We start from the raw sequence: 17,588 nt of genomic DNA on the forward strand, positions 1-17,588 counted from the left end.
AAGAAAAAGGAAGTTACACGTAGAGTAAGCAATATTCAAATGTATTGTAACAATGACTTTGCTGCATTTTAAGAACCATAATGATGAGGGGGAAAAATGGAACTTTATGATCTGGATTTTCCAATCAAATCCCAACCATTGAAACCAAAGGCTTGTATGGCTGGAGAAGGTGACTCCGACTGTCTAACCAGTTTAGACATGGTGCTGAGTGACACATTACCCAAAAAACAAACTCCATGTTTGCAACGTTGACTCCCTGTTGTAATTTTTTTTTTTTTTTGTGAAGGACGTTAACAAAGTGTTAAATGTTTAACTAACACAAAAAAAAGCAGAGCTACAAAAACTGATTTTAGGAGGTCATTCAACAACTGCCTTTTTTACCTGGGCGGGGAAAAACTCGTCTGAAAAAGAAAAGTCCATTAGAAACAAAATACAGCAGATGACTTTTGGAGGTTAAAATGACTCTTAAAGAAACGGTGAAGCAGAAGAGGGCTGGAAACAGAGGAAAGTGGGCCAATAAGAGAGAATATGTTCTGGTTGCTGCTGGATACGTGGTCGGACTGGGGAACGTGTGGAGATTTCCTTACCTTTGCTACATGAATGGTGGAGGTGAATATTATAAACTCTAGCGTTGAATAATAATGTTGAAGTTGATGGTTGGTGACTCAGAGGACATTGCTGAACTAACTTGTCAATGCCCTGCCTATATGTCTGTATTGCATTTATCCACCTATAGGTGCCTTTTTGGTGCCGTATGGTCTGTTAGTTGTATTTTCTGGGATACCTATGTTCCTACTTGAGACCTCAATTGGTCAGTACACCCAGGAAGGATTCATCACCTGCTGGAGGAGTTTTTGTCCAATGGCAACAGGTGAGTTCATGCATGTCAAGAAGTATTCGAACAGTAGAAACGCAAAATTGTGTTGTTTTGTTTCAGGAATTGGGTGTGGGCATTTGATATTGAAGTTATATGCCACTGGTTACATTCTAATCGAAGCCTGGGCTATCTTCTACCTGGTGTTCTCATTCAGTGCCCACCTCCCCTGGGCCAACTGTGACAACACCTGGAACACAGGTAACATTTAGAATGGGGAGTTTGATTTTTAGTAGTGTAGTTCTTCTAACTACTACATTGAGTCCAACACAGACAGATGACTAAGATAAAGAACAGCATTGAATGCAGAACATAGTAATTACAAATTAATAGTTTAGTAAGACAATAAAGTCAAAGATTAAAAGTTGATACCTCATGCATTTGGTTGTGTGGGTCAGAGGCAGAATTGTTTTTGAGAGATTCATTGTGTTTTCTAAAAATCTTGTGCAAATTTCTAAGGGAGTAATTTAAAGTATTTTGTTCTTTTCTAAACAAGAAAACTGTCTTGGACTTCAAACTTTGGATTCTCCCTCAGTAAACCTGACAGCAAATCAGACAATGCTGAAAAAGACTACAACTGCTGCTGTAGAGTTCTGGGAGTGAGTATGATTTATTTATATTGTCATTACTGGATTGATCATTTATCAAGACTATCACTGTCTGGAAGCAAGTTATTAAATCCATCCAAGTTAAACCAAAGTTACCAACTTAAATCCATAAAGTAGGCTTGCTCTCACCCTAGTTTTATTGGCCTGAAGCCTGAGACCAGGGGAGAGACCACCAGGGGTCAAGTACCAGAATGCACTCAAAACCTGGGCTATTAACTGAGCAATCAGGTCTGAAAAATGTCAACTATATAATAAGGCAGAAAAAAGGTAATGAAATGTTAAGTTGTTTCAAAGGCTGTCAAGAATTTATAAGGAACCAGCCAGCAGCTAGACCACTGGCCATCCATCATCAAGCCAAACACTTCGACCAAAAATGTGACACTATGAGAAATTTGATTATTCAACTTCTCCATGGCTTATTACCGTAAAGCTACACTGTACAGGAGCAATCACAACACTCAAACCTAGAAACGTCTTGCTGTGTGACGGCAGCACTACTCACTTGGCCTTTCTGTCACCATGTAACTACACTGTATATCCTATGATTTATAATCAATTTAATCCCCCACCCCCATCAGGCGGAGGATGCTGGGCATGTCTGGAGGCATTGAGGAGCTGGGTAGTGTCCGATGGGAGCTGGCCTTGTGTCTTCTGGTTGCTTGGACCATCTGCTACTTCTGTATCTGGAAAGGTGTCAGATCCTCTGGAAAGGTCAGTGGACCATTGAAAACAACATATTTTGCAGGAAACTACCATCATGCTTTAAAAATGCAAATATCCATACCATTTGTTGTCCACAACGTTAAATCCGATTGCAACATACAGGCCATGTAAATATTTGTATTCTTTTCAGGTGGCCTACTTCACAGCTACGTTCCCATACGTAATGCTCCTGATCCTACTCATCAGAGGGCTAACCCTACCAGGAGCTTGGGATGGGATCTACTATTACCTGTATCCAGACTTGAATCGCCTTGCTGACCTTGAGGTGGCATTTTTATCTTTTAACAAATTTAACACTTCTGTATTTATACCTTTCAAATGACCATGGTGCCTTGAGGAAACTAAAAATAGCAGAGAAAACATCCGCATGAGTCATTCACCCTTATTATAATTATAATAATAATAGTAATAATAATATTATTATTATAAGTTGTGTAATATGTATCAAGACACATAATGTACTGATTTTGACTGCAATAATAAATGACTGCAAACAACACTTTTCTATAGAGTTGAGATCCTGCTAGCAAAAGACTAGAAAAGTTATAGCATACTAAAAGAAAGTAGGGGATTGAACATTAATGAGATAACTAACAAAAAGTAAGGAACAACTCTTTCCACCAATTAATTCATTACTATGTGAAATACTATAGTGACAAGTTGTGCACAATTTGAGAATGTTTCTCAACATAAAAATAACATTACAAAGAATTTGTGGATTTTCAGATCTACAGTCTAAATGTAACATATCAATAAGAGATTTCTGAGTATAAGAGACAAGGCTGAAAACCAATTTTGGATTGATGGAAATCCAATATTAGTCAATAATGGGAAAACATTTGACACTTTCATTGTACATCTCTCAATTGTAGCAACAATTATATTGAAAAAACACCATTTAATATGCCTATTTTGGACATTACAGGTGTGGATAGAAGCAGGATCTCAAATATTTTTCTCCTACAGCTTGACTGGAGGAACCCTAATTGTCCTGAGCAGCTACAATGACAGCAACAACAATTGTTACAGGTAAGCATAAAATAGAATTTACACCTATAAAGTAGAAGAAATAAAAGATTTTGACCTGTAGCCTGATAAAACTAATTCAGTCTATTGCTTCTCTCGGTGTATAAGGGGGCAGTGTAGCATGTCTCTGTTCCATTTACACCTGTAGTTTAGTTCACCTTGCCTCTACTCCACTCACTTTTTGCATTCATACCTACCCTGTTGCCTAATACTATTTTTGATATTATCTCTATCAATTTTCCAAGCAAACAAACATTTAGACAAACCAGTCCTGACCAAACCAGACAGACACGTATGTTTCAGGCAGAGTAGTGCAGGAAAAGGAAGTACTTGTGTTGTGAAAGGTGGAAAAAAATATGATATGACAGTTTTCATTGACACAATTTACTTAAGTGAACACAATGTTTTCAGAGGGTTGATTACACACATCATCTAACAAAGTCTGACAAAATCTACACCTATTGACCTAATTTGAACAAAGACACCTCTTAAACTTATTGCATCAGGCGTCTTCCCGGGATGTGTCGGTGATGCATCCAAAGCGTACCCCCTCCTGTAACTGACAAGCAAGAGGTTTCTCAAAGATTTTACAAAGGGAAAATTAGATATAGATGTGGAATTAACTAGGATATAGGAAACACTGAGGTTACTTGTGTAAGGTCAACAAGACAGTAGTGGTCCAGATAAAAATCGGTTGTTGCCAATGAGAACCAAGTTCTTACTGACCAGCCAGTGATGTCCAGTCCCTAAAACTGCAGGTCACACCTGCCAGAATTTCATCCAAACTGCTGCCTCTGTTGTACACTACAAACAACAAGAGGCAGTACAACACTACTTCTGCCCTGACATTGAATCCTGTAATGCTGATGCAAACACACAACACTTCCTACCCTGGTTGCAGCAGCCAGAGTCCAAGTCGAACCTCTATCCTCGCTGCTAGTCTCCTGGAAGTCCTCATCCTTTTTCCTGGAATGTGGATGGGTTCCATCTTTGCCCTCCGTCTTGGAGTACCTGGCTCTCGTGTCCATTCCCCAGCCCATCTTCACATTATGTACCTTTACAGTCTGTTTTGTTCCTTCTCCTCTAGACTCCAAGTTCTGTGCTTGTGTGAGAAATAGTTTTGGACTGGACTTTGAACACAATTGGACAGTCTCTCTTATAGGGGGCTAGTGCTGTCATGGTTGGAGGTTGAAGTTTAATCAGTTCCCGTTTTGTCACGTATTCCCCCCATGTCAACTTTCTAATGTCATCAGTCGTCCCTCTGTTGGTATCAGCCATTGTCTCTGTTTTCCTCTTGTTCAGGAACTCTAAGGGCTCATTGCTCTATGTACTCTTTTGACACTTCAGACTCAAATGAAATCACATCACATTTTCCTGTATCTAAAGTAATATAATCCTCTCTAAACCTTACCTCTGGTATTGTGTTTACCTCCAGGGACTGTTTCTGGCTCTGTCTGCTGAACAGTGGAACCAGTTTTGTTGCTGGATTTGTCGTCTTCTCTGTTCTTGGATTCATGGCTCAAGAACAAAGTGTTCCTGTCAACACAGTGGTTCAGTCAGGTTTGACAGATTTCTTTATCTTCAATGATTAAGCATTTGGTAAATTATTCAAAGCTAACAAAGTTATCCTTACATTTCTTCCACAGGTCCAGGTCTGGCCTTCATCGCTTACCCTCAGGCGACAGCTTTAATGCCTTTACCACAGTTCTGGACTGTCTGCTTTTTCTTGATGTTGATTCTACTGGCTGTTGACTCACATGTAATTTCTTAAATTACCAAATGATGGGTAATACTAGTAATAGTAAGTGTTCACGACATTTAAAACTCTTTATTGATTCTGTCCCTAGTTTGTAATGGTGGAGAGTTTCATCACCACAGTGATGGATTTGTTTCCAAAATGGTTTCGTGGACCAGTGAAGCGCGAGATCTTTGTCCTCATTGTCTGTGTATTCAAATTCCTCCTAAATCTATTGATGGTTACTGAGGTGAGCAGAAATGTGTTCATGAAATCTATGTTGAACCGACAAAATATTAATTTTATGAATGTACTCCATATGTGTCTTAATAATTTCTTGTATCTTCCTGCCTTAGGGAGGGATTTATATTTTCACCCTCACTGACTTCTATGGATCTACCAGAGTTTGTCAGAACTTCATTGCTATTTGTGAATGTGTGGTTGTGGCCTGGATTTTTGGTGAGAGACTGCAATTATTTTAAAATATTGATAACAATCATTTCTATTCTTACCCTGGTTATTGTGAACAATTTAAAGGAACACAAAAATCATTTATGCTTTCCCACTTCTCACAAGTTAGTTAACTTGAACTATACATGGAGTGTTAATACTAACTTTTATGTAAGCTTTATATATTAAAGAGTGTTCTCTTTTGAATTCCTCTGCACTCTATACTCAACATAATCTCTACATTTAATAAACCCTTGGTTTAACTGGATCACATCTGCAGGACTGACAAGAAAGCTTAAATATACAAAACCTTTTACTTGGCATCATTGGCTTTTCATGGTGTAATACATTCACAAAAATAAGTCAATCATTCATTCTCGTTATTCCAAATTCCTTCAGGAGTCGACCGGCATGTCAGCAATATTGAAGATATGACCGGACAGAGACCAGCTGTGTTCTTCAAAATCTGCTGGAAATACATCACCCCCTTCCTTTCACTGGTATACTAGAATTATGCAATTTATATATTTTCATTATTCAATATAAGCAAATATTACCACCATGAAGTGTGTCTTAGGGAATTTATAATACATGTGCAGGTGATGCAATGAATTGTAATTACAGATTGCCTTCATCATATACCTGGTTAAATACCAACGCCTCACAATTAATGACTACGTTTACCCTGACTGGGCGTACGCACTGGGATGGTTCATGACATTCTCCATTATTGTCGTGGTGCTGCTGTGGGCAACTGGAATGATGTGTTTGACACCAGGAACCTTCAAAGAGGTCAGTATTCATACAACAAATGATGCTATCAGAGAATATTCTCAAATAAAGTTTCCTTATTTCAAAAGCCTGCATGTGCAGCTATCGTTTTTGGAACAGATCAGCAGGTCTACAGACTCTTAACATAGACCTAAGTGTCCTCTTGTGGTTGTTATTGTGTGGAAAACTTACTCTTAATGTTGTTATTCCAGCGTTTGTCTGTCATTTGTCGTCCTGTTGAAGAACCAGCTTGGAAGAGGAGAAAAATGAGACAGGAAGGAATGTCTGTGGAACTAATGACATCAGCAACAACGACTTAGCATGACCAGCAAAGACAACTAACAAAATATCTCAGTTATAATACTGTGTATCTCCAGATCTAAACTAAATTCTGGGCCCTGTACCTTTTTTTTTTTTACTGACATCCTTAATGTTTCTTGTTAAATGTCTTGAAACTTGAGTGACACCTCTTGACACACTCATAAATCTGTAATATGGTTTTCACCATTTTAACAGTAAGAGTATCCCTCCCTTTACTCACACATTTCCACGACAGTCCGTCTCAACCATCTGTCTCAACAGACAGAAAATCAGGACATGAATAAAGCAACTGTAAGCAGGTTCAGTGGACTCTAATTTTTGTTGGTCTTGATTTTCTTTTATCTGGATGACAGACAAACTACACAAGCATTAAATAACATTTTCAATTGTCTACTTTGCTTGTGTTCAAGAGAAATGTACGAATAAAATAAAGTACTAAAACTTGGAAACTGTCAAGTCTCTTTGTTGAGTGAAGAACATGGTCATTTTTTTTCTTTCCATTGAGTGAGCTCACACAGGCTTGACTGTTGCTTAATTTCCCTTAACTTGCTGGTTTTAGACCTGATTTTTCCTAACAAATTATGTTGCTGTTTAACTGTACAGTATTGTCTTTTGTTGTTAATTTATTACTGTACCTGTTCAGGTTTTGATCTCATCCAAAGTCCTTATTTTCTTACATCACGCTTCACAGACTGGTGAAGACAAAGGACAGTGGGCCAGCAAAAAGGAGGGAGACACCAACAGACTGGACAGACTAATCCTCGGGCCTGGTGACATTGTTGGAACAAGGTCAGACCCACTTATTCTTGTTATGGAGAAGAGGAGGTTGTCCAAACCAAAGGGCATCCTGGACAATGAGTTTCACCCACTGTACAGTACAAAGATGAACTTACAGTCCTCTCTTGAATAATTCAGAAAGCATTATTTTTAACAACAGTCTGCATTGGCATTACACATTGATAATCAGTATATTATCATTTAAAGCATAACTGAAAGAAAACCAACAGACATTTTTGTCACGTGAAATTTCTCTTGGAAAGTACCTCATTTTCCTTGTCTTAGATCTTTATCACCTTTGTTCATGACCATTTGGCTTTGATTCTGGGGTAATCTGAACATTTTTTTATTGTGTGCAGTCGTGTACCAATTGAGAAGGTGAAACATTATCCAAAAGTAAAACCATGGAAGTAACCGATGTAAACCAAGTTAACACCATTTTCTTTACAAAGGGGCACTGACACACTGTTAAATATTTAACTAATAAATAACGTAGCACTACAAAAATCTGACTTGGGGAGGTCATTCAACAATTGACTTTTTTTAGTTGTGTGGGAAAAGACACCTGACAAACAAAAGTGAAGTAGGAGTAAAACACAGCAGACGACTTTTTGAAGTCAAAATGATTATAGAAGAAACGGTGAATCAGAAAAACGCTGGGAACAGAGGAACTTGGGCCAGTAAGACAGAATACATTCTTGTAGTTGCAGGATACGTGGTTGGACTAGGGAATGTGTGGAGATTTCCTTACCTTTGCTACAAGAATGGTGGAGGTGAATATTAAAAACTCTCCATGGATCGTGACAGAATATATCGCTCAACTAACTTGTCATTGCCCTGGCTACATGTCTGTATGACCTTCATTCACTTCTAGGTGCCTTTCTGGTGCCATATGGTCTGTTAGTTGTATTTTCTGGGATTCCTCTGTTCCTACTTGAGACCTCCATTGGTCAGTACACCCAGGAAGGATTTGTCACTTGTTGGAAGAATTTGTGTCCATTGGCAATAGGTGAGTTTAAGTGTGTCGAAATTAAACAGTGTCAGGAGAAAAGACGAGCGTATCGCTGTCAGACTTAATGATACACAGCAAATTGTCTTACATTCAATCATGTTTACAAATGTGGGTCAAGTTAAACCAATGACAATTTTTTTTCTGTTTTAGGGATTGGTTGTGGACATCTGGTGATGAAATTTTATGACTTTTCTTACATTCTAATTGAAGCCTGGGCTCTCTTCTACCTGGTGTTCTCATTCAAATCCCAGCTTCCCTGGGCCACCTGCAACAACACCTGGAACACAGGTAACATCTAGACTGTGAAGTTTTCTTCAAGGAGATATTATATCCAGTTTTAACTACATTGTGAGTCCAAGGTACAGATTTAAAAATACAAAAGATAAAAGTATATTTAAAAAAAAGAAAGTATTTTTCAGAAAGTGATAGATTATCACAAACTAATAGATCACTAGAAAGACAACAAAGAAAAAAAATAAAATGTTTTTATCTAATGTAATTCAAATTTGACCAAAACCCTCACAGTATCATTTAAAGACATATCAGGTATAGCAACTTTGAAAAACTGTATGATCAAAAAAATTTATAAAATTTATAAATAATAATTTATGGGTACTTTATAATGGCATTTGTTTTTTTCTCTAAACCAGATAAATGTATAGGTCTTCAAATTGTGGAATCTCCCTCAACGAATCTGACAGCAAACTACACCATGCTGAAGAACACCACCTCTGCTGCTGTTGAATTCTGGGAGTGAGTACAACTTTTGTAACACTTACATATCATTAAATATTATCTTATGTCACAGCCCAGGAGCAAGATAGCAAATTAAATTTAAATAGAAGTCGAACTCTGACATGCCCTCAATCCTGCCCTGCAAATTAAGGAACCTTGTCTGAAACAATGTTAACCGGAACACATATAAAGCAGAATTTATAAGAAAAATTTGTAGTTGTTTCAAAAGCTGTGAGAAGTCATTTGCTAAAGAAATTTGAACATCAGTGAAGGGCACTGTACTACAGGCTGAAAATAAAGCAATGAGTGGCATGCAATATGGTGGACAGAAACCACAAATGTCTTCTGAGGATAGAATGCAGAGCTAAGTTAGATGGCAAGTAAAACTAACCCTACATACTGGTGCAGACAGACATTGCTCAAATACAGACATACAGTATGTTGGGCTCTGATGGAAAAAAAATCAGTCAATGGTCTCAACAAATGCAGTCTAAAACCTACTGATATGATAAGAATGGTGTTGTTCTATAGATTAATGCCTTTGTATTCTTGGTGAGAAAGGAAAGTGATGTCACCCTGGAGTCTGACAGTACTAGTGTAGAATTAAAACTTCAAAACCGCTGAGTCATGAATTCCTATCCTATACTTAAGTAGAAGAAATAATGCAAGTTTGTTTCAATGTTAAACTATTTATCTACATAGTTCAAATTTATTACGTTGAGTTTACTGATAAAAATAAATATATCATAGCTTAAATACTGAGCTGCTGAGTGATTCTTTCTCCTCATCTTCATCAAACTCGTCTCAAATATTAACAGTACAAGTACACAAGACCTCAAGTCTCAAACTTTTAAACTCATATAAGGTCATGGTAAACATTTAGCAACATACAGAGGTAGTCCTCAACATAAGAACATAATTGCTTCTTGTTTGTAAGTTGAATGGTTCGTAAATCGTTATTACATTTCAATCTCCTGTCATTTAAGGTCATTTAAATGTCATTACTACTCTAAATACTAAGGCACTATTTCCTTAGATTTACCAGACACAGTAACCCAACACAATATAAAATCCTGCAGTACTGTAATGTAACTAACAACTCTACCTCTGCTGGATGAATTTTATCCTCGGAGATAAAGAGGCTCTTACAAACAGAAAGCTGAGGTTCTACAGATTCCTATGTCAAACCAGCGGACAAACTAAAGTCTTGCAAACAAAACAAAACAAAAACAAAACCTTCTTAGATATCACTTTGCCCTGCAATGTCTCCTAGTCCTACCTGTTAAATCTTCCTCTCCTCAGACGGAGGATGCTGGGCATGTCTGGAGGCATTGAGGAGTTGGGCAGTGTCCGATGGGAGCTGGCCTTGTGTCTTCTAGTCGCTTGGATCTTTTGCTACTTCAGTATCTGGAAAGGTGTCAGATCCTCTGGAAAGGTCAGTGGACCATTTAAAATACAGCCTTTGGGTAAGGAACCATCATGCTTTTAAGAAGCAGATATCCACCGCTCCACTGTCTGTAACCGCTAATCCTCTGTTAGGGTTTCAGGGTAGTAGAAAATATTTACAAATTTTCCTAATTAATTTTAGCAAAAAATGAGGGATTCAAAACACAAGGTATAATGGTTATAATTTGACTCAGCTGGCAATTTTCTTTCTTCGGGACACGTCCAAACCTCAACCCTGTCTTTCCCAAATCCCTGCAACATACCCATTCCCCAACCAGTAAAAAAGCTGCTGAGTGACTTAGTAAAGTTGTTTTGCTTTGTGACATACAAAGAACAAAATTTAAATATACTTTGACTCAATCCATCTTAATTCTGATACCAAATTTATAGTAAACATTGTGTTTTTTTAAGGTGGCCTACTTCACAGCTACATTCCCATATGTGATCATCCTGATCCTACTCATCAGAGGGCTAACACTACCAGGAGCTTGGGATGGGATCTACTATTACCTGTATCCAGACTTGAATCGCCTTGCTGACCTTCAGGTGGTGTCTTTGTGACTAAATTACTCAGTTCTGTAGCTGTTAAGTACCTTTCACACTGACATGTTACCAAAAGTGCTTTACGTAGACCTTAATGCAAGACAAGATTCAACTAGAAAAGACCAACTAAATTTCCAAGTGCCGTTTGCATGAGCCATCATTGTCCAGACATCCACTGACATTTGTCCTCATTGGTAAATCCTCCCCTGCTTTCAATATTCCCTGTAATGCTTTGCTATTTGTACTCAATGCAGGCGCTGACTGATAACAGTAGGTGTCATACTTGTCCCATTGGTATTTAACATGACCTTTTTTTTTTCCAATTCTGTTTCCAAAAACAATGTGATCCTGTGTGAGGATTTGGAAAGGATTCAGCAAATTTGAAGAAATCTCTGAACACACGAGACTTTGATCTAGTTGTATATACAGTTGTTTAACGTGACATACAATTACTGTTAAGTACAAAACATTTTATGAATGGCCTTGCTCATTTCAGCAAGACAATGAAACCCCAATGAAATTAATGAATGGGCTGGCAACAGGCCTAGAGTATCTCCCTGCCTCACGCCCTAAAGTAAACTGGGATAGGCTCCAGCAACCCACGTGACCCGCAAAAGCCGAGGAAGCAGTTCAGAAAATGAATGAATGTTGTATTTCTTTCATTCATTTAAAATATCATATTGAGGGTTAAATTGGGATTCCCATTTCACTATGTAAAACAGATTTTTGTACATTACAGGTCTGGATAGAGGCGGGATCTCAAATATTTTTCTCCTATAGTCTTACTGCAGGAACTCTAATTGTCCTGAGCAGCTACAACAATTACAACAACAACTGCGTCAAGTAAGTAGAAAACTGATCTCATGACTAAGGAACAGAAATGAGTTTGAGCTGCAGAAAGACAAGTTGGTGGCCCGGCCTGACTCAAGGCTTTGTTTCCCTCAATGTACAAAGGGACAGACCCTGTGTCCAGTTTGCCTGACTGAACTTGCTTTAGCATTGTAAGATGTAATTTTGATAGTATCTTTCTGTTCTGGCAAAGTGGATTACTTAAATATTGAAAGAGAATGAAAAATACGATTGTCTTGAATTGGGGCAGCAGGAGCCGTAATGCAGTCGCTTTACAGCACTATTACAACAAAGAGGGAGCTAAGCCGAGAGGCAAAGCTCCCTCTACCATTCAATATTTGTTCCTACCCTCACCTATGGTCATGAGCGATGGGTCTTGATGGAAAAAAAGAGATTGCGGATACAATCAGCTGAATCAGCTGAAGGGGCTCAGAGTAGAGCCGCTGCTTCTTCGCGTGGAAAGGAGTCAGGTGGTTTGGGCATCTGGTGCGGATGCCACCAGGGCGCTTCCCTAGGGAGGTGTTCCTGGAATGTCCAGCTGGGAGGAGACCTCGGGGCAGACCCAGGACCAGATGGAGGAATTATATCTCGACACTGGCTTGGGAATGTCTTGGAATCCCCCAGTCAGGGATTGTTGATGTGGCCAGGGAAGTTTGGGGTTCCCTATTGAAGCTGCTGCCGTGCGACCCAACTCCAGATAAGTGGAAGGAGATCGATGGATAGAAGGAATTTGTATTTATTTCTCTGGCTACAATGACATTAAGTCCTGCAAACCTGAAGCCAGTTTTGTGGGTCTCTTCCTTTCCACAACTTTCCAGTTCCAGTTTCAATGCCAACCACTAGTCTGGTCTCCAGTGTCCTAGAAGGCCTGTGTTACTGTAATGCAGATGCCCGTAAACTGTGGTTCCTCTGTCATTCATAGTTTTCTTAGATTGTGGTTTTCAGCTGGGTCTAAGGATTCCCACAGTCACTCTAGTCACATCCGCAGCCTGTGTGTGTGAGATGACGCAAACCGATTCCACGAAGCTGGTGACTGAAACTTTAAATCTGAAATAAGACGAGACCTTCTGCCAAGCACCTGTTTTTGTAACTTTAAGGGTCCAATACAGGTCTGAATTCCTTCTGCAATGACTCATCTGTTAGATGTGTGGCTTTGACAGCAATGAGACTCATTCAGAGACATACTTAGAAATTAATTAGCCCCCTATACATGATATACTGTATATGTGCATTTGAAGAAATACAGTCATTTCTTAATGATCTACTGTCTCTGTGTGACCTCCAGGGACTGTTTCTTTCTCTGTCTGCTGAACAGTGGAACCAGTTTTGTTGCTGGATTTGTCGTCTTCTCTGTTCTTGGGTTCATGGCTCAGAAACAGGGTGTTACTGTAGAGACTGTGGTTCAGTCAGGTGCAGTATACTCTAACTGTATATTCATTATATTCAGCATTAATTATTTTGATAAAACAAACAAGGAAACAAGCTCATACTTTATATTTTAGACATTTCTGCTTCCCTTCACAGGTCCAGGTTTGGCCTTCATTGCTTACCCTCAGGCAACAGCTTCGATGCCTTTACCACAGTTCTGGAGTGTCTGCTTCTTCCTGATGCTTGTTCTACTGACTATCGACTCACATGTAATATTGCATCCAATTGCCAATTCACTAATAATATATGGGTTCCAGAAATGTTAAGTTTTATAATGATTTTGTCCCCAGTTTGTAGTGGTGGAGGGTTTTGTCACTGCAGTGAGCGACTTGTTTCCAAAGTGGTTGCATGCACCAGTGAAGCATGAGATCTTTGTCCTCGTTGTCTGTGGATCCAGCTTCCTCATACATCTGTTACTGGTTACTGAGGTGAGAAGAATATTTTTATAAACTCTATTCTGAACAAAGTAAATAAATTGTTCATTTTGTAAATGTGTTTTAATCAAATGTTGTATCTTACTGTTTCAGGGAGGGATTTACTTTTTCCAGCTCAGTGACTTCTATGGCTCTACCAGAGTTTGTCAGAACTTCATTGCTATTTGTGAATGTGCAGCAGTGGCCTGGGTTTTTGGTGAGAGAGTAATTATTTTAAATTTGTAGGTTTTTCCAACCATTTTTATGAAAATGTAAAGATTAACTATGCTTTCATCCATTTGTCTTTTCTCTTGCCACCATGTAATTTAGTATGCGTTCATTTCTAATCCTTTCAGGAGCTGACCGTGTTTTAAACATCATAGCAGACATGACGGGACAGAGACCAGCTATTTTCTTCAAAGTCTGCTGGAAATACATCATCCCTCTCCTTTCATTGGTAATGGTGTTTTATTACTCTTGACTGTCTTCCATTTACTTTGTAAAAAGATTTTTGTGAAACTTGAGGCCAAGTTTTTGGCCCTTCTGGATTGAATTTCATGGATTATTTATGTGCATTTTATATTTTTGTCATTCAACATAACCAAACAGTAAATCACCAGTATTACTGGTTTCATAACACATGTGCAGATAATGTAATGAATTACAATTCCAGATTTCCTTCATCCTCTACCTGGTGGATTACAAACGCCTCACAATCAATGACTACGTTTACCCTGACTGGGCGTTTGCAGTAGGGTGTACCATGACCCTGTCCTCGGTTCTCATGGTGCCGCTGTGGGCAGTCGGAATGATGTGTTTGACACCAGGAACCTTCAGACAGGTCAGAATTCATGCTGAACAATCTGCTGAAGGAGACTATTTGATTCCCATGTCAGCTTTGTCCTGAATGATTTCTGTGTGCAGTGTTGGGTATCAATCAATTGACAGCGGTCTGAAAGATGACCAAAATACAATTTGTCATTTGTTTGTAAATGTCTTGGATGAAATATCGTGGTTATCCAAAGGCTTTAAATCAAATTAACCTCTGTCAAAGAAATTTCAACAAGTGCAGTCGATTCTTCAGAAGACACTTCTCATTCAAGAGGAATTAGAGGCGAAACGTCTTCAAGGAAATTTCTACAAGTCCAGCCAATTTGATTTAATTCATTTGGATAACCAAGACCTGGATGAAAGAGAACCTTCACATGAATATGATGGTGTGTGAACACACTTATCTTTGTTCCAGCGCTTGTCTGTCCTTTGTTGTCCTGCTGAAGATCCAGCCTGGCTAAGGAGAAGAACAAGAGAAGATGGACAGACTGTTGAACTAGCATCCTTAAATTAAATTAACTCAAGGCGTTATTTATCGCACTGCATTGTTTATTACCTCCAGCTAATATATTTGAAGGTCGAATTTGAAAAAAAAATTCAGAAACATACAATAAATCCATAAACCAGTAAATTATGTAATACATCTTTGTTGGCTTTTATCAAACAAGAGATTCATGAGTTTTCTGTTTCACTGTTACTAAGTCAGTCAATGAGTTGTAAAAGTGTTGTAAAATGTTAAAAATGTATTAACTAAAGAGAAATAAAACATTGTATGTCTTGTGAAATTAGGTTGAGCAGTAACAGCTGTTACCAGGGTGCGATTTGATAAAAATAGAGGTTGGGGGGAGGGGGTTATTATAAAAAAATAAGCAATTACTAAGCCTAATACTTTTTAGATTAATGGTAAACCATATAGACTTTAAATTCCAAACATTTTAACATTCATATTTAAAACAAAACCTTAAAAAGACATGAAACGTTTCATTTTCTGTGACAGCCATGATGTAGAAGACGAGGACGATGGAGTTTCCTACTTAAACATCAGGACCATGTATAAGGGCCGATCACATCAACATGTCCCATACATTCTGAATTTACGTGTCATGTTAAAATAACTCAGCAGATCTCCGACTAAGTGAACAGTCGGTTTTTTCTTTTTTACCTGTTAACATTAAACATCATCCTGAATAACAAGCTGCCGTCTACAGACTAACAGAAGATCAGTAAATAAAAACAAGTTGAGAATCTGCCAATGAGTACAAGGAGAGACAATTCTTGTTTTGTGGCTTGATGAGACAACTGTAGACAAGTAAAGGATAAAACATGATAAGACCTGACAATAAGAGGAACAAAGCCGATTGTCAGTATCCTCATGGTTGACTCATAGAAGCACACAAGCAATCAAAGAACAAATAATACGTCAGAACATTTCAGTGGAACAATAATGAACAGGCATGTGTGTCTGTGTGTGTTAGTATGTGTGTGGAGTATCTATTAAGAGTGGAAAATCCCTATAGGAATCATTACAATGTAAAAATCTAAATAAATAAATAAATAAAATGAAACAACTAGACAAGTCATTAAATGACCACAGGGCGCATAAGATAGCAAGAATGACATAAGAGATATTTGAAAAATTGCTCTCAAAGTTTGCCAGCAGAGTTGTTTCCTTCCATTGTTAAACAACTTATACAACTTGATGTCAAAACTGGTTTTATATTGAAGATGACTCAGAAGGTAAAGCAGGATATCTCACAATACGGAAAGACAAACGTAAAAATGGGAAAGATCAAAACAACAATTGGAAACAAGGGGAAGTGATGGACAGAAAGCCAAAAAGACAATGTATAGTCTTGTCTTTGAGTAACATCTGGACGTAGTCTTACTTCTGCTTGAAGAATCACGGAGCTATAACCTGGACAGTATTATTCGTTGATTTTTATGAATGGTGTGAAAAGACCCTATTCTTTTCTGATTGGCCACAAAATCATATTTCTGCTCCATTTCGTGGCCATAATAGGTCAGACCTGAATTATGGCTCAGAAGTGTTTGTCCAGTCAGAACAGGTTAGAACAGGTTGTGTTGGGTTAATGCCCCGCCGCAAGGAAAGAAGAGAGGACAATAAATAAAGCAATCCTGAAAGACATGTGGGACAATGAGGTCTCACATATGGCCAACCAGAGAATGGCAGAATACGCCAATAGCGTCCAGAAGCAGGGAGCAAAATTAAGATACAATGACTCAGCTTTCTGAATAATACTTGTAAAAGGCATAAATAGGTATGTTGAGAGTAACCTGGCAACACAGTGATAGTAGCTTGAAAGTAAAAGAGGCAAAACCAAGTCCAACTTTATCCAGAAAATATTACTTTTGTTTCTTTCTTCTCGTGCATTAGTTTACTTCAATCTGGGACAGCAGAAAATCCATCTGGTTAAACTGGAATATGGTGTCTGAACGTCAGAAAGGCCGGACTGAGATGATTTGGAGGAGAGAGAGTGAAGAGATACTGGGGAGTCCAGAGGAGAGATAGTGAATATATTGGTAGAAGGATGCTGAGTTTTGAACTGCCAGGCAGGAGGCCTAGAGGAAGACCAAAGAGGAGCTTTATGGATGTAGTGAAAGAGGACATGAAGGTAGTTGGTGTGAGAGAAGAGGATGCAGAAGACGGTTAGATAGATAGATATAGATACTTTATTAATCCCAGAGGAAATGGAGCCAATTGATTCGCTGTGGCAACCCCTGAAGGGGAAAAGCCAAAAGGAAAAGGAGAAAGAATAAGATTGTGTCTGAACGTTATTTAGCCTCTCATTCTGTTCAGCCAGATGGTAACACAAACACAGGACCAGGTTGGAAACATAAAAACTTGTTTAAAGAGCCTGGAATTTGTTCTGCTGTTCCAAATAATAATTACCCAAATTACTACGCATTCACTGTGTACTTACCTCCCCAACAGTTCGTTAAAAGTCAAAACTATTTTCTGTCATTAGTCATGACAACGGAAACACACAGCAGATGAGTTCTAGAAGTCAGGACGACTAGAGAAGAT

General features: G+C 38.4%; 2 protein-coding genes across 2 annotated transcripts; both read left to right on the plus strand.

Annotated features, from left to right (window-relative positions):
• The first annotated feature begins 394 nt into the window (after positions 1-394).
• On the plus strand, positions 395-6,919 carry LOC137611763 (sodium- and chloride-dependent GABA transporter 3-like). Its single transcript, XM_068339856.1, has 14 exons — positions 395-609; positions 737-871; positions 938-1,075; positions 1,371-1,473; positions 2,061-2,193; positions 2,336-2,470; positions 3,131-3,234; positions 4,667-4,791; positions 4,878-4,990; positions 5,079-5,216; positions 5,323-5,425; positions 5,816-5,916; positions 6,041-6,208; positions 6,400-6,919. Exons 1-14 carry the CDS (start codon positions 459-461, stop codon positions 6,505-6,507), a joined length of 1,755 nt encoding a protein of 584 aa, XP_068195957.1. The 5' UTR covers positions 395-458; the 3' UTR covers positions 6,508-6,919.
• Positions 6,920-7,361: 442 nt separating this feature from the next.
• LOC137611764 (sodium- and chloride-dependent GABA transporter 3-like) lies at positions 7,362-15,296 on the plus strand. Its single transcript, XM_068339857.1, has 14 exons — positions 7,362-8,058; positions 8,160-8,294; positions 8,448-8,585; positions 8,948-9,050; positions 10,335-10,467; positions 10,890-11,024; positions 11,761-11,864; positions 13,156-13,280; positions 13,395-13,507; positions 13,589-13,726; positions 13,826-13,928; positions 14,068-14,168; positions 14,385-14,552; positions 14,958-15,296. Exons 1-14 carry the CDS (start codon positions 7,908-7,910, stop codon positions 15,054-15,056), a joined length of 1,746 nt encoding a protein of 581 aa, XP_068195958.1. The 5' UTR covers positions 7,362-7,907; the 3' UTR covers positions 15,057-15,296.
• Positions 15,297-17,588: the final 2,292 nt, after the last annotated feature.

The sequence above is a fragment of the Antennarius striatus genome, chromosome 18 (assembly GCF_040054535.1).
Source record: "Antennarius striatus isolate MH-2024 chromosome 18, ASM4005453v1, whole genome shotgun sequence".
NCBI classification, from domain to species: Eukaryota; Metazoa; Chordata; class Actinopteri; order Lophiiformes; family Antennariidae; genus Antennarius; species Antennarius striatus.

Bases quoted from the DNA above. Each gene is read 5' to 3' on its own strand.
- LOC137611763 (XM_068339856.1), top strand. From the start codon at position 459: ATGACTCTTAAAGAAACGGTGAAGCAGAAGAGGGCTGGAAACAGAGGA. The intron at 610-736 runs GTGAATATTATA...ATCCACCTATAG, and splicing joins TTGCTACATGAATGGTGGAG to GTGCCTTTTTGGTGCCGTAT. The intron at 5,917-6,040 runs GTATACTAGAAT...TTGTAATTACAG, and splicing joins TCACCCCCTTCCTTTCACTG to ATTGCCTTCATCATATACCT.
- LOC137611764 (XM_068339857.1), top strand. From the start codon at position 7,908: ATGATTATAGAAGAAACGGTGAATCAGAAAAACGCTGGGAACAGAGGA. The intron at 13,281-13,394 runs GTGCAGTATACT...TTCCCTTCACAG, and splicing joins AGAGACTGTGGTTCAGTCAG to GTCCAGGTTTGGCCTTCATT. The intron at 14,553-14,957 runs GTCAGAATTCAT...TCTTTGTTCCAG, and splicing joins CACCAGGAACCTTCAGACAG to CGCTTGTCTGTCCTTTGTTG.